Genomic DNA, 16,824 nt, shown 5'->3' with positions numbered 1-16,824 from the left:
ATTCCTCTTGCTGCTTTAAGCAAACCTCAGGTRCTCTGTATATTCTCCTTCTGGGATTGTGATCGTTCTCATAAGTGCAGTTGATTTTGTGAGACTTCACAGAACTTAAAACTGAGCAGTCCCAAATTCTGAGCAATTCTCATGGTTTATTCACAGCACTCCACAGTACTGTGTCCTGCAGGYGTTTATTGATAAATACTGGTTTAAATTGGAAACCCTGCCTAAGCTCCTTCTTTTACACAGAAAAATGAAAAACTCTAGTTTATGGTTACAATACTCAGAAAGGATCGGTGATGCTCAGAATCTATTCAAGTGGGAACTGCATCATCAGTAGGAATAGCAGGGGCTAGTGTCTTTTTGGACTGAGTTTTAGAAAGTAATCTGTTTGAAATTATAGCACTTAATACCAGTGGGTGTGGGGACAATCTTTCTCTAAATACAAGCTGTACATCAGACACAGGTGTGCGTATGAGAGGTTCCTTTATACTAAAACTGGCTGCTTTCAGATTTATCTGTTTAAGTAAGATCTGCCTTTGGAGCTACCTGAAAACCACTGAGTTGTCTTTCTGCTCAAGCAGCTGCTAGCCAGATGGCTGTTAGCAGACCACCAAAACAACTTCAGACCAAGCAGGTCTGGGAAAGGGCCTAAAATTTCCTTGCACTCTGAAACACTAAATCTTGGCAGTATAATAGTTCCTGGCCTTTTTTTTTTCAATGCAACATATTGGCCAAGGAAAGAAGCAAATTCTTGGAGTGGAAAAGCTTCCTGTCTGCTTATCTTACAATTTGGACTGAATTTAATAAATTGAAATTCACATATATATCTGATGTAATTTACAAGGGAACGCTGAAAGGATGAACAGTATTTTGGTGTTGTAATTTGGTCTAAACGTATACAGCATCTTTATGTTGGACAAGAATTTTTGTAAGTGACTGGCAATGGAAGCAAGAAGTGTTTGAAGCAACTTATGAAAAATCTGGCTCTCAAAAGATCTTCTTACCTTCCCTAAGCAAATTGGGCAAATCATGTAGGCTGGGCAAAGATGGCATTCCCCAGGTGATTTGCTGGCTTGGGAATTTAGCAGCCATTTTATGCTATTGGTCACTGGAAAGATATCTGGATATATTCAACAAAAGTCAATGATTTCCGCTGGCTTTGTTGCACTACCATTTGATATAGTTAACTGTGCTATATTGTCATGCTTTTTTCCCCATATGCCACTCAAGATTGGCTTTTTGAGTTATGTCGTCATACCCTAAATGGCAAAAATAAAGCATATTGCACACTTTGTACCATATATTGTTATATACCCTTGCATGTGAGTGTATTTATATGCAGAGCAGCAGCAGAGGCCCTGAAAACCTTTGTTGTGGATTTGTGTAAGCCTTCAATATAAAGAAATTAATTATCTGTACTGGGGCTCCACTCCTACCCACTCACACCATGCTGCACAAAATACACCAAATGCCTTTATATGGAATGTAGCTGCTGCTTCCTGTAAATGTTTATAGGATGTTATTAAAAACATATGTCCTCTCTTCCCACAGACCTTGTTTAGAAAGCTTGCTGCAAGCATGTTGTTTTAGCTTTGCTTGCAAGAAGCAGCATCTGTTGTACTAAAAATGGTAGTTCTGTACAAATGTTTTTGTCGCTCCCTTTTGTAAGGCCTGATAGAATTGAGAGCTGCGTTTGCATTGGCTCACTCCCTTGACRGAGAGCTAGCAGCAGTTGTTTGTGCCAGCCTCTAGAGATTTTCCTTATTGAGACTAAGCTGCAACCCATAATGTGATAGCCAACTCTTCTTACTTAACCCTTGGTGCATAACTTTGGTGCCTAGAAAACTTGGATCTCTAGTTGCTTGTAGGCAACGTAGAGAAGTTACCACCTAGAGCCCAGTGGGTACATGTTGACACTGTGTTACCTACAGGAGCCTGACCTTTCTGTTCCCTGCCCTGTGTGCAGGGACTGCTTGCGGAGACGGAATCACATTAGACCAGGTATATGCTTGCGACTTCCATACGTGCTTAGTCCCCTTTGACGCTGGTATGAGTACGTAGCTCTAAGGGAAGGTAAGCAGTCACAGTCAGGGTCAAAAAGCAGGGTCTGCTGTGGAGAAGACACGTGACTCTTCTTTGTTCATATCCTCCTCGTAATATGAGACTAGCTCCTACAGATATTAGTGCATTAAATCAATGTACTGCTTACTGTTATCTTTGCTTTTACCTTTATTTGCTTCCTCTTCTATTCTCTGAGGATATTTTTCTCTTCCTCCCCCTGATATCCCAAAGCTGTTGTTTGGATTTCAAACAAAGTGGAGGACAGGCTGTCTTTCAAGCTTTTCTATGATGCCTTTTAATAAACTGAAGAAGTAGCTGTTGAGTGATGTGAAAGCTGCTATTTTTCTTATATTTTTGTGCTGTGTGCTGAGTCCACAGCAACAGGATTGATTKTTGTTGTTGTTGTTACACTTTTTCCTGCTACTTGACCCACAACTCCCATTATAATACAAGTTTCTTTTTTTAATCAACAGTGTAAGCTTCATTTGGTGCCCTGTAACTCTCCTTCATAATAAAGAATAGTGAAGTGAAGCACGGGGGAGAAGGAAAATAATTTGCAAAGAACCAGTGAAAAATAAGCAACCACTCTACCCCTTCTCCAGTCCTCAGAACCAGAATATACAGCAGACAGTGCTTTGGGGCCTTATTGGCCTAGTGCCTTAGCCTGGTTCTGTGTAGTCAGTTTACATAGGCCAGGTGTTTTCCAGGAGCGAGAATATGAGATTGACAGAAATGATTTTGTTTATGAAGGTGGTCTTTCCTATTTTAAGGAGGTAATGAGAGCCTGCCGAAGCCTATTCTAGCATTTGGGTCTTTAAAAGAAACATATATAAGGAATGCCAGATGGGGAGGGGCTCAAATGTCTATCAGTGAAGACCTCCTGATGAACAGTTTTTAGGGAAATGGGAGACATATATCCAAGGAAGAGGAATGGAGAAGAAACTTTAGGTGAGAGGTTTGYTGGAACAGGAACCAGAAAAGGAACAGCAGTCTGAAAAAGTCTGCTTGAATTTGAGCACTGTCTGGAGATGGAGACCTGGAGTTCATCCACCATTGGGAGCCAAGGAAATTGCTGCAGCCTGGTTTGCTTTATAGACCTGAAGAGATTTGCCATAATGTCTCTTCAAGAAGTGATAGGAGTTGCAAGTTTGATCCCCACAACAGGAGATCACACGGGCTCAGGATGGGAGAAGGGATGCTCCCTTGCTTGGAGAGAGCAGGATGATGCACTGGAGTCCTGAAACCAATTTTAATATTAGTCATAGTTTTATACTGCTCAAATAAAGCATCCTGCCTCCAACCAAGACCCCACCCTTTTCTAAATCATTCATTCTTGGTCAGTCTCACACACTCACCCACCCACCCATCCACCCACCGCTATGAAAGGTTTCTTGTCCTTTTACACTTACATTCCAGGAAGAAGACCTGCATCCAGCCCAGCCTTACATGCCCTTGCTGCTTTTTCCTGGGGATTCTGCCAGTGAAACTCCCTAATTTTCTACAGGCAGATGGCCAGCAGCCAAGTTCAAAATGTGTTTTACTCTGAGTCCATAAACATGTAGGCCTATTAAGTGCATGCAGAAGCAAAAATTTACATAGAGCTCTTCAGGGTTTTATATTTTATTCTTTGGGTAATGTATGATTCAGTGGAATTTGGGAGTGGCACTTATCAGATGCCTATGAACACTTAGCATATCATCTTGTATAGGTTTAGTCTTAGGGTTCAGTCCACATGTTAACTCTCAGTGGTCTGTAGAGAATTGAATGGTCTGTAGTTTCTCTTGTTTTTGTTTTCTCTGTTTCTCTTTGGAAATTTGTGAATGTCTTTTCAGGTTCATAGACTAGACTTTAGAAAGATACTCTAGTCACTTAAAGCTGGAAAGGAGTGACTAGGAGTTAATCCCATAGACTAAGCACCTTTGGGTAGACAGAAGAGTGTCCATCAGCAGTCATTGCCAGCTGGGAGACGTCAGTGACTGAGACCCATCTACAGGAGAGGAGAAGGGAGTAGCCAGACGGGGTGGACAGAGTGAGAGACAGGATGAGATGCCAGGGAAGTGGGAAGGGAGAAACGAGCAAATGACTTGCAAGACACTGGAGAAAAGAGTAACAGTACAGAAGGTGGCCTGGGCAGAGTGAGGTTATGAAATAGCAGGAAGACTGCATATAGAGGGGACACAGAGATTAAAAAAAAAAAAAAAAGTCAGCTCCTATTTCTGTCAGGAGGGGCTGTAGGAGACAGCTGGAAAGAGAAGGGTGTGACTATTGTAGAGCAGAACCTTCCTGTTCTTAATCTCTCAGCACCCGCTGGGGCGATGTTCATCTCTGTCTCCAAAGGGTGCCCTGCAAATGGCCTGCGTTCCTCCTTGGGTCCTGTCCCACTTTGSACAGCAGGGCTGCAGAGGCAAGGGTAGAACTGGCTTATCACTGCAAGTATGCAGATAACACAGGGTAAGCAGCAGAGTTAGTGTTCAGTGTGCCTGGTACATGCCTGTCTCTATCTCATGGGTTGAATTTGGAAGTAARAAGAGTAAAGATATGCCTTTAATACAACTTTGAGAAGTCAAGCCCATACTTTGTTTTGAGATGGTGGTTTAAAATCCACATGCTGAAATTGTTTTTACTAGCTATTATTTCATTATGAAAAAATTCCTGTAGTGCCTACAGTTGTTGGAAAATAAATCTTGTGGAATAATCTAAGTATTGCAAGAGGTACATGCTGAAATGAAAGCCTATAAATATGGAATTTTCTTCCTTTCTTTTCATAAGTATGGTCTTTTTATTCATTGTCCCTTTGGGTCTTAATTAATGAAGACCAGGAGGCAACTGTTTTACCTGTTTAGTGTGGTGTTGAAATCATAAAGCATCAACTATGGCAGCTGATGCAATAAAGAGAAGTTCCCTGATGACTTTGAAAGTATTCAGTGAAATCAACTTATATTACCAAATCTGCAAGTAAAAATTACCCCCCTCTTTTTTTTTTTTTTTTTTTTTTTTTTTTAATATCAACAGATATTGATGATGTCAGGAAGCACAAACCAGGTTACCTTGAGGCTACGGTTGACTGGTTCCGATCATATAAGGTCCCAGATGGTAAACCAGAAAATCAGTTTGCTTTTAATGGAGAATTCAAAGACAAGGTGAAGATGATACAAAATTAAAGATGTATCTTGCTGTCATATGGCCTCCTTGATACATTCTAGGATTTGGGGGATTTCTTGCAAAGGAGGAGGAACTTTAACATAAAAATTTTTTATATGAGGGATCTTTGAATACAGTATATGCAGACAGTAATAAATAATTTTTGGTATCTTTCATTTTATTCAAGGGAAATATATGTTATTAAAGAAAGTCAGTAAAAACATTTGGTCCCAATCCTGAAGAGACTATGTTTGCAGTGCTTGTTACTATATTTTCATTCTCTCTGTGAGAGGAGCAAGCAGACTGTCTTTTTTTTCCCCAGTCTTGATTGATAAATTTTTGTGACATTTTTCAAGGCTGTGCAGTTTAAGAAAGACAATAGGTTGCAGATTTTTCCATATTTGGTATTTGCTCAAGGTATACTTTTTCCTGGTAATTTTATACAAGAACATTTGAGCTGTTTTTGGCTTGAAGGCTGAAAAAATATTTTTCCCTTTTTTAGAAAAAATGAATGACTTTTTAAACATCCTGCAGCAAAAATGGCCAGTGTTTGAAAAGAGAGTGGGCCTGGGAGTAGACTTTGCTGAGGAAAATGCCTGGACTTTTCCAGAGGAAATTGAGTTTGATTTGAGTAAAAAATACTTTGCAAATCATATATTGTGCACTCTGTACACTTTTTTTGGCAGAGAATCATAAGTTCCTAATGAATGATGTCCATGTGTCAGCTAGTCCAGCCTTGTAGTGTGCTTTTCAGAGTTGTAAAATGCTTTCTAACCAGCACAGACAATTTGACATTTTTTGCGTGGTTAAAGAGATGCTCCAGCTCCCCTCAGCACTAAAACTGTCTTTTAAATCAATCAAACATAGGGTTTTAAGGCTGGATAGCCTGATGTTCTGTTCCCTGTTCTCCCAGTCACTGCTCTTCCTGATTTTCCTGCTCTGTAATTCCAGCATAGCAACAGTTTAACAGGGATGTAGTCAAATTCTYGGAGTTGAGGCTTGAGACTCTAAAGACCCTGCCACAGCCAGTTTGGAGCATTTGGATACTTCTCAAGCATTTCTGGAGACCCAGGATGTGGTGAGGCGGCCGTGGCTGCGTTCCAGCAGCTCTGGTGAAGTTCACAGTGTTCTGGTGGCGTTTCGCCAAGTCGCTCCTTGTTAGGAAATGTGAATGTTCTGTTGGCAGCTTTTTGCAAGCCAATCTAGATAACATCATCTGGACACTGAGGATTTTTCTTCAGCTCCCCACCCCCCATATTATTTTTGTTTTTAAACAACAAAAAAAACTTAAGCAGCTGACGTTACATTGTTGCAAATGCTTATGTGATTGAGCAATTAATGAGGTAAACACGCATTTTGGCATGGGAGGCAAAACCTTAACTCTGACCCTGATGTGCACATACAACAGAGGAGTTGTAGGCTCATACACTTTGTCCTGTTTAGGACCTGGTACAGTTTTCTATAGATGTAGATGTCTGTTTAGTATCTAGTGCTGATTTCATTTTTTCATGCAGCCTTCCAGTTCTCTGGCTGCGGACTGAGGGAAAGTCCTGAATGTGTTGCCAGTGTATTTGACAGATAGTGAAGTTTGTTTCTTTTCGTAAAAAGGGTGTTATTTTAAGGGGCCTCCWTTGAGGCCTCATTAAATTTCTGTAAAATATAACATGTGAAACTGTGTTTTAATAAACTAGTTCTGTGGCTTTTTTTCTGTTTAATAGCCTTTTAAATCATAAAACTTTTCCTTCATATAAACTAGGATTTTGCTGTTGAAATTATTAAATCAACCCATGAATACTGGAAAGCTTTGCTCCATAAAAAAGCTGATGGAGGTACTATTAAATGGTAAGTATCCAGTCAAATCTTTTCCTCTTTGTATTGTGCTAGTACTATTGGTATTCAACACATAGCAGCTGTGCATGAACTGCTTAGACTTTCTGCTTTGAGGTGATAGGAATATTCATGTTTTTAAGATCAATAATTAATAATTGACTGTGATAATTGCACCTTGTATAATAATGGTTTATTAGTAAGTGGTTCAAAAATATATTGATTATACAAAAATTATATAGACTACTTCAAGTTTTTAGTGATAGCTCCAGAGGGTGTGTTTGGGATCATTTGGGGGGAATCTCTGTATCCCATGCAAATCCTGATTCATCGTCTTGTCACTATTTATTCCATCCTTTCAGTGCTGTATTACTGTGATATGAATTCCTTTGCTGCTTAAGATTCCATAAATTCTTTACAATTATTCTCCGGAATGCTGAATTACTGTTCGTTACCAACCTTTGGCCTGATCTGAATTGAAATGGACTTTATTAAACTCTCTGAACTGGTTTGTATTGGCAGTTCTGGCAGCAGATACCCTGAAGAGCAGGAAGGTGTGTTTGCCTGGTGCTGTCCAAGGGCTGTAGCTTCACATTAGCTAAATCGGAGGGCAAAGCTCATGTAGTCACTGTCATCTTGTACTTTCTTGGGGAAATGTTACTTTCTCTCTTTTCCTTGGGGCTGACTGAACAAATTCAACAGTTGGACAGGTTAATAATTTTAGTATAACATTACAAAAATGTCGCAGGATAATATTCAAACTTGAGTTTTCATCATTTCAGAAGCACTTTGAGCTACATGTTAATGCAATTTAAAAATAATTAAAATCACAGTCTTGCTTTGAGGGATTGTGTAGAACCTTAAAAACTCATTTTGGTGTAAAAGGGTACAGATTCATAGTCTGCAGGAAGACTGACGCTAAATTTCTCTGCACTTTGTGGAAGCAGTACGGGTATCTGATGCTTTATGTAAGAGCAGAATTTGGATCTGGGTTTTCTTTTTTCTTGTCCATGCTTTTGAGGGTGCAAGCAGGTTACTGCACACCAAGAGTGGCCTGCCTGTCTGTATGCACGTAGAATCTGCCATCCTTTAAAGCACAAGAGACACGSGGGATGTTTGTGCCTTCTGTGTTAGCCAGCGAGGTAACTCCCTCAAGGAATGCCTGTTTCTCTCTGTTGACCTTTGGGTAGATTTAGATTCTTAGCTGTGGTTCTTTGCATTGTATCCAAGTTAGCTGCCAGAAGCAGAGTGTGTGAGTACTGCTTACATTAATGAAGAACATTGTCATAAAAATGACACACACACACACACACACACACACACACACCCAATCCCAATCCCAATCCCAATCTCACAGAAACAAAGAACATCCCCCTAACTCCCCTCCAACATTGCTGGTTACTTTGGTTACTTTGTTTTTGACTTCTTCATTTCTGGACAGATAGGCACTTCTGAGCTCTTTGTGTGGAGGTGTTTGTTTTTTTTCCCCRTGGATACTTAATCATCTGTCTCTTTTCTAATAGTTGATAAACATTAATTAATTTTTTCTCAGCACAAATGTTCTGGTGGGTGGTAGCCCGTTTTGCTGCAGTGAAGAGGATGCCCGATCAATTGTGCAGTCGGTAAGGGCAATATTTACTTTWATTTATTTATTTATTTATTTATTATTGATTAATAAGAAGAAAAGATTCAGAGCTCCAAAATAGAAATAAAGTAGCTAAACTGAAATGGTCCTTACTTTATGCCTTAAATTTCCTTTTAATTAAAAGGAAGAGCACAAAGGTTGTGGGGGAAAGGTAAGCATTATAATATAAACCTTTCATTGCAGTGGTCCAATTGTATTTTCTGTCAGGTTCATTACTATTCTGCTGGGGGGGGTTGGGTTTTTTTGTTGTTATTTTTTTTTCCCCTCTGTAGTGCTGTTTCTTCTGATCCTGAATAGCAAGATGGACTGCTATTTGTATCTAGCCTGCTGTCTTCTCTGTCTCCCCTGTTGCCATGAGTTACCACCCAGTGTTAGAACTCATTGACTAGCTGACTGTAGTCCCTAATCACTAAAAGCATCCTTTGTTTGTCTACTTGCATAATTAAATGCATTGCTGTAAAAGAGGGGGCTGCTTTCTTGAATGTTTCTTAAAGAATGCCTGTCATATTCTGCAAATTAACATAAAATTAAAACATGCAGGTTTCCCGTTTAGGCAACAAAGRTGTCCTGCAGGTCTGATGCTTTCATGTGCAAATGCTAGTGAAGGAGAATTTCTTCCATTTTAAAATATGCTGGTTTGGATGCCAGAATGTAAGCAAAGTTACGAGAAGTTACCTGAAGAAAAGAACCCCCAAGTACTTACTAATTCTTTTCCCTTTTTTAACATATTCTGTGCTTGTGCCTATGCCCATGACCACAGGAGCATGCCAAGTATTTTGCACTTGTGCATGGCTGCCTGGGTAGCTAACTAACTAGGGCTGTGTGCAGTCACTGTTTTGCCTCAGTAGTCACAGTAATTATGCAAGTGCAGGTCTCAAAGGAGACAATATCCACTGTCTGTGCAGTTAAGATTCCAGCTACCATTTCTAGTAAAAAGGTATTGTGCTGAGTGGTATTTTGTCATAAGCAAATAAGACTTTGTCACTTGCAAAAAAGTTGCTTTAAGACATAAAGAGGTGTCACACTGAACTTTTTTTCTTTTCTGGTGTGTTGCTTTCAGCATTTGGCATTTGTGCTTGTGAATGTGTTTTGATCCATACTGATTAATGGGATTGTAAATTTTATATGAAAAAAATTCATTTTGGTATTCAGATATGTTTTTAGTCATGTCAGTCACAGCTATAAGCAAATATTTACCTCCCCTATACTTTCAAATTTGCAATAACTTTTAATGCATGTTTAAATTCAACTAAAATTTCAAGTTCAAATATATTCTTAGTTTGGACAGTGACGAATCTGCAAAGGAGTATTTCCTTTTGTGTGTTCTGTGCTGCTTGTACTTCGAAGCATATACGTAAATAATTATCTGTTTAAACCAGTGGTATCCATTATTTTGCCTCTTAATTACAAATTACATTTTTTCTGGAGTTTTGGATTTGTAAAACCTTTTAATAAAAATCCGTATTTTGGATCAAACTTAATTAATGTCTTATGAACGCTTGCCTTTTTATCAACTATTATCACTTCCTGCCTTTTTGTACCTCATTATTTTCTTTAAGCGATACTTCTGTTTTTGTGAAGTTGTCATGCCATACTCCTTTCCGTCATTCTGTTTCAGTACATTCTAAATACTTTAATTGTGTCTATGTAGGTGACTGTCTTTTGGTACTTTCCAAACAGGGAAAAGATGCAGTCCTGTTTTGCATACTGTTCTTACTGTATGCAATTTCCAATCTAAAGTAACTTGAAAAAGTAAGATACTCTTGAAATCAAAYGGCAGACAATCAAACTCTAAATATAAGCAAATAAGTTGACTTGTACATTTTAAGCGGGTATCTTTTTGTCTAGTGTACTACATTGCCCAGTTTGGTTGTCACGCATTCATCTCTTTCAAGCAGAAGTCAAAATACGTGAATGTTGGCTGAGGAATCTTAATGGCCTTGGTAGTTTTAAATTTAAGCTGCCTGTATCTGTTTTTTTGAAACTAAAAGCACATATTTTTTCTAATTTATGTCCATATATTAATTTCTGGATAGAAGCAGAAGAATGAAAAGCCAGAATGGAGCTTTTTTATGGTGAGGAACATATTTCAGCTACTGCATAATTTCTGAGTTACTTGTGACACTGAGAACTGGTTCGTTACACTCCTGTTTCCTAGGTCAGACTGTAATTATGGAATTTTTGAGTTGGTGATAATTGCCTTTTATTAAATCAGGTATACTGGGTTTTCAAAAAATAAGTAAAAAGAACACTCACTATTGTTGTAAACCAGTTTTTATGGTGAAAGAGGAATGTAACTAAGAACCAAATGGTAAACAAACAAGCAAATCCTTATCAAGTGCTTACCAAATTATGCACAAATCAGAATTTGATACATTTTTGATTGAGTAATTCCATAGGTAGTCCTGCTGATTTCAATAGAACTTACTGTGCTAGAATTTGCCCTTTCATTATTTTACAGATGTGGGACTAAAATGGCTTGTTTGTGTTGGGGGATTTCCACTGCACTGAGTTACTTTCAGGACAGAAGGTGTGTTGTAGTGTCAAATTATTAGTGGCAAATCAGGAATAATTCTACAGCTGGGGAAGTTGCCATGTCCAGTCAATCCCAATGAGATGAGAAGATAGCCTGYGTGTATGAGAGCGTGTACTGAACATTTGAACTGCCTAGAATTATGCCAGCCCCCCTGCAGCTACACACTCATTGGAGTTTTAAACTGTAGATGGTGAAAGTTTCTGGTGTTTCCTAGCATCTGAAAACTGTTTCATCTCTTTCTCAGCTCCGACATTAGAACACGCTGAGAACTAAACCCTGGAGGAATGCAGCTTTGTAGCTGAATATGGTAGTGCTAAGATGTACTGTTTGTTTCGGGCTTCTAAGTGTTGCCATCTGCAAAACTGACCAGGACAGCCAAACCTTTATTTAACATTAATCCCAGGAACTGCTTGCTCACCAGCTCTGTGAAGAAGCCGCTGAGGACTTTTTAAATTGGAAAACCTCCAAGGCAATCTATTTATAGTTAGTAGAGCAGTGTTTCTCAGACTTATCACATAATTCTTCCCTTGTAATACTGGAAAGAAAATGAACTAGGAAAGCTTTGCTAGATGAGGTTTCTTTGATAAAAGACAGAAAAATCTCTTTGAGGAAAATAGTTGGCTTTTCCTTTTAATTTAAAAAATATCCACCAAAATCATAACCTGTACATTTACTAATGTGTTTAAAATAATTCACATCTAAGCAGGGAGATCTGTTAACTGCCTTTCTCCCTACAACTTTTTTTATCAGGATATTTCCATTTAGAAGCAGAATTATCTGTTCAGTGGCCAATTGTGAACAAAAGATGCTGTCTGTTTTTTCACCTGTACCCCAGATGAAAGGATTCTGGAGTGAAGAGACTCCTGTTTCAGTGGGATGGGTTTGTTTGACCTGTTCCTGGTGGGAGGATCACAGAATCACAGAATGGTTGAGGTTGGAAGGGACCTCTGGAGATCATCTAGTCCAACCCCCCTGCTCAAGCAGGGTCACCTAGAGCACGTTGCACAGGATTGCATCCAGGCGGGTTTTGAATATCTCCAGAGAAGGAGACTCCACAACCTCTCTGGGCAACCTGTTCCAGTGCTCTGTCACCCTCACAGTGAAAAAGTTTTTCCTCATGTTCAGATGGAAGTGTCTGCGTTTCAGTTTGTGCCCATTGCCTCGCGTCCTGTYGCTGGGCACCACTGAAAAGAGTCTGGTCCCATCCTCTTGACACCCTCCCTTCAGATACTTGTACACRTTGATAAGATCTCCTCTCAGCCTTCTCTTCTCCAGGCTGAACAGGCCCAGCTCTCTCAGCCTTTCCTCATAAGAGAGATGCTCCAGTCCCCTAATCATCTTTGTGGCCCTTCGCTGGACTTGCTCCAGTAGTGCCACATCCCTCTTGTACTGGGGAGCCCAGAACTGGACGCAGTACTCCAGATGTGGCCTCACCAGGGCTGAGGAGAGGGGGAGAATCACCTCCCTCGACCTGCTGGCAACACTCCCAGGATACCATTGGCCTTCTTGGCCACAAGGGCACATTGCTGCCTCATGCTTAACTTGGTGTCCACCAGCACTCCCAGGTCCTTCTCGGCAGAGCTGCTTTCCAGCAGGTCAACCCCCAACCTGTACTGGTGCATGGTCCTCTGAGTTCTCAACTTAAACTTTCTGAGCAATTATCCCAGCAGCAGCAGGTACCTTTTGTACCTTGTGACCACTGGTTCTCACTGCCTTATGAGATAAGGCTATATTTAAGGCTAGAAAGGCTACGATAACACTGAAAAGAGAGGATGGTTTGGTGATGAGGCCGGGAGAACCTGGGTTATGTTCATCACACTGGGACATACTTTCTTTATGACCACAGACCAGTCATGTAGCCCCTCYGTGCACTTAATTACTGTGGGTAAAGCAGGAAGAATACTATTTTTCCCCTCCCTCCTCACAGACTGTTTTGGGGAGCCAGCCCTGTGCATGCTTGGAGACAGCCGTGCTCACGAGAGAATCCCACCCTGGCACAGCTCAGCTTGAGCTTTGCCTTGTGCTGAGCCCTCCTGCCACAGCTGCTGGGTCAGCCTGGGCTGTCCTCAAAATACTGCAAAGTCTTTATTAATGTCTTTAGGTGCCGTTAGTAATGGCAGAAAGTGTTTTCCACCTAWAAATTTAGAAGACAATATTGTTCACAGTTCAGCTTTGTTCTCTTGAAGCTTCAAACTGCTGTAAGCCCTGTCTCTGAGGCTGTTTCTTTGCTGCACGATTCACCTAAGTGATTTGTCCCAGGGTTGTCTGTTTGGGTAAGCCTAGCTTAGGTGGGCCTGTGTCACAGCAAAGGCCAGTGTCCTCCCAGGTTTTGCACTTGATTTGTGCGTATGGGTGGATGTCGCAAGATCCTGTGTGCCGAGATACTATTTCTTTCCTCATCAGTTATGTCAGTTGGAGAACTTGCCTCTTTGCGAGGAACTGAGGGAAGGACAGTGGAAGATTATTGTCACTATTAATGTAACTACACTTGCATCTTCATTGCGCGGCAGGTTGGTTCCAGCTGGTGTTAAAACTGACTTTAATTTCTTCCCTTAGCTTTAAGTAAAAGAACAGGATACGCTGTGTAATACTGCGATAGACTAGTGCTGTATCCAGCTTTGCTGAGAAGTTGACCTGGACCTACAGACCTAAGTTTTAAAACAGAATTTGTCGTTCTCCGCAGAACTGACTYCTCCTCTGTCAAAATATAGTTGTAAAAGGGTATAATTATACATTTATTTTAAAATGTTTGAATCTRTGTAGTAGAAATTGTGTGTATATACCCACGTGCATACCTTATAATAAAACATGTACAGTAACGTAACTGGAAAGGCATTCTTACCCGTTGGTATGTAAACAGCAAATCCTGTTATCCTCAAAGACAACRGAGTAGGAAAATCGCCTTTATGTTAGATAAGGTATTAATCTATCACTCACTATTAGTGTTTATGTTTTGTCATTTATGAACAACAAATATTTGTATGGTAGCTTTAAAAAAAAAGTGGAAGGTCTTTAAGGGTAAAATATTGCCCTTCAGGGCCTACAGAAAGTTCTGTTTGTAGTAATATTTCTTGATATTAAAATCAAGAGCAAATCTCTTCAGCAGTARAATAGCTTTGAGTTTTGATACTACCTGTGAAACTTTAACTAACAACTAACATGTTGTTGGTCTTTTTTTTAGGCACCAGTGCCTGTGAATGGAGACTCTGTTTCCCAAGAAGGTATATTCTTTTTACCCCAAATGTCATATGACTTTTTTTAATCAYTTGCTTTAAAAATTGACCTAAAGACAGTCCTGTTAAAAGAAGTACACATGAGAATGATGATAATGGTTATATTTTGGCAGACTGTCATGCCTGTTCCCTATTAAATAGATTGTGGACAGAAATTCAGGGGCTGTTTATGGGAGAAGGTTACTGTTACACATAGTCTACATAAAAAGATGAGAAGATTAAATATTTTTTTTCTGTCACCTTGATCAGGGAAGGCAAATGCATAACACTTACCCTTTTTAACTGAGAAAGTTTGCTTTGCCTTATTTTTTGTCATTCTTCATAGTAGCTAACCAATCAAATAAACAGCCCCTTTTCCTAAAAGTGACATAACCATGCTTACTTTTCAAGTGTAATTTTTAATAACAAAATCCATTTATTTTTATGATGTTGTTTTTCATGTTAACAGAACATGTGTTTTTAGTCAAGAAATAAGATTGCATCCTAGATTTTCATTTTTGTTAGCTACATTTACTTTAAAAAAAGACATTTTTCTACTGGCAAGAACTCTATAGAGAAAATGTATGCACTGTTTGAGATGGAGGGGGTTAGAGAAACACTAAGAGACTGAAAGTCATGAGTCAAGTTCCAAACTGTTTACAAAGTAACATCTGTGTAGTCCGTATCATGGGAAAGCAAGTTGCATTCCATTTGCCTTTATATGGCATGCCAATAAATAGCATTTATTTACTGAAGTATTACATCTCAGACATCTGACAGACAGCTGAACATAATCTGCCTAATCTTTGATGTCTTCCAGGGATGGTCACATCAGTGTTTGTGACTCTTTGCAGGGTAGTTTCAGCCAAGCTGTTAAAATGAGGGGCTTTTATTTTGAGGACATGCTTTTTACGTAGGCTGGGGATAGAGTTCACCCAGAAGTGTTGTGTTAGGAGGGGAGACAGTTGAAAGGGTAGAATGTTGCTTTTGAAATGTTTGTGTTTGGCTAGTTGCATAGAATTAATGCCATTCTTGATGTGTGTTTTTTGTTTTAGATGATGCCTGGCACTTTTTTCCCAAGTGATCGTCAATATGTTCTGAAGCCACATCATCAAATCTTAAATCATCCCTTTTTCTTCTGAGTTTTGAAGACACACAGGCAAATGCACTAATTGCTGGAGTCCTGTTGAGACAACTTTTCAAATTGTATGAACTTTCTATCATGTAAATAAACACTGACATAAAGTTATGTTTCCTTTCTCTGACTGTCTTGTGCAGGGTGGAGGAGAGGGGAGGGGAGGGCTTGCTTAGTTGTTTGTTCCTGAACTTCAGAACTCTAGGGTTCCTCTTATCCACTCATGAAGTGTAGTATCAAAAGAGATAGAGATAAGGTGGCTTCACCGCCTTATTTCTCCAGATTTTGGAGTAATCCAGTCATCAGGTGCATAGGAGGCTGTGTTAATTTGCATCTCAGAGCTTGTCTGTCCACCATGACTAATCTTTTTCAGAGAGACAGTAACCTTTATGTTGTGGGCTTAGCAGCTTACCATGTGCTCAGATATGCGATGTGCACTGTTTCCTGAGGTGTAGTCTTTTTTGTGCCCATGGATCTCTGTGCGTTTCATAGAGTAATGGGTGTAGCATGTTTGCTTTTAAAAAGCAAATGTAACTTCACTCCAAAAAGTAATTCAATTAGGAAGGGCTAATGCCATAACAATTGAAATAAGGATGCACGTGTGCTCTGTGTAGTACATCCTGTTTTGATAACTTCTTTGTTTCATCACACGGGAAGGACTTTCCTTATGGAATGTTTCCATTTTTAGAATTGCGTAAGCCCGAAGGCATCTCATAGTTCCTCATGCAGTGGGACAAAGTTAATAAGATGTATAGAACTGAGCTTTGTGTTTTCCTAGTAAAAATATCTGCCATATTTTCTGCTGCAGGATTATGTCAGATCTGTCTGTGCTGCCTGGTGTTCTCTTAAAAAATATATATATATAATAATAATAAAAAAAAGCTGTTAAGTAGAAAGAGAGGAAATGATCATACAGAAAGAACTTTACCCAGCCTGTTACTGAGACCAGAGGTGAGCACTGTCTAGTTTGTACAATGACTGAAACAAAGGCTTAATATTGCTAACACTTGATGGAAGTGGGAGATAGAAAACTGAAAAATATGGGCTGTGGGCTTGACATACAGGATTAACTTTTCTTTACAAAGAATGTTATTAATAAGAAAACTTTCACCCTCAGGGTATGTTTCTTTGATTTTTAGGAGCTAATTTTCTGCTTTAGAAAACTTGATCTAGAAAGTTGCTTAGTGTATAAACACCAGCGAGAGGCCTCAGCACCTTTGAGTGGTCTGAGTTCTCCCATCTGCAAGGGGTTTTGCATGGGGATTAGTTG

At 39.6% G+C, this 16,824-nt stretch overlaps 1 protein-coding gene across 8 annotated transcripts in view; it reads left to right on the top strand.

Moving 5' to 3' along the window:
• PPA2 (pyrophosphatase (inorganic) 2) overlaps nt 1-15,668 on the top strand; it is a 35,116-nt gene extending 19,448 nt beyond the window's left edge. For 3 of the 8 annotated variants that reach the window (XM_026078369.1, XM_026078364.1, XM_026078366.1), the window contains 7 exons: nt 5,071-5,198; nt 6,956-7,041; nt 8,579-8,648; nt 10,708-10,746; nt 13,611-13,717; nt 14,389-14,428; nt 15,475-15,668. In XM_026078369.1, the coding sequence (XP_025934154.1) occupies nt 5,071-5,198; nt 6,956-7,041; nt 8,579-8,648; nt 10,708-10,746; nt 13,611-13,717; nt 14,389-14,404 (446 nt within the window). In that variant the 3' untranslated portion in view covers nt 14,405-14,428; nt 15,475-15,668. Of the gene's footprint in view, nt 1-5,070; nt 5,199-6,955; nt 7,042-7,388; nt 7,581-8,578; nt 8,649-10,707; nt 10,747-13,610; nt 13,718-13,763; nt 13,929-14,388; nt 14,429-15,474 lie in introns of those variants that run through there. The other 5 variants (XM_026078370.1, XM_026078368.1, XR_003255581.1 and 2 more) reach the window with 4 other exon arrangements.
• Nucleotides 15,669-16,824: the final 1,156 nt, after the last annotated feature.

The sequence above is a fragment of the Apteryx rowi genome, unplaced genomic scaffold (genome assembly GCF_003343035.1).
Source record: "Apteryx rowi isolate R43461 unplaced genomic scaffold, aptRow1 scaffold_48, whole genome shotgun sequence".
In the NCBI taxonomy this organism is placed as follows: Eukaryota; Metazoa; Chordata; class Aves; order Apterygiformes; family Apterygidae; genus Apteryx; species Apteryx rowi.
The sequence above is the reverse complement of the archived record's forward strand: the minus strand, read 5'-3'. Positions and strand labels throughout refer to the sequence as shown.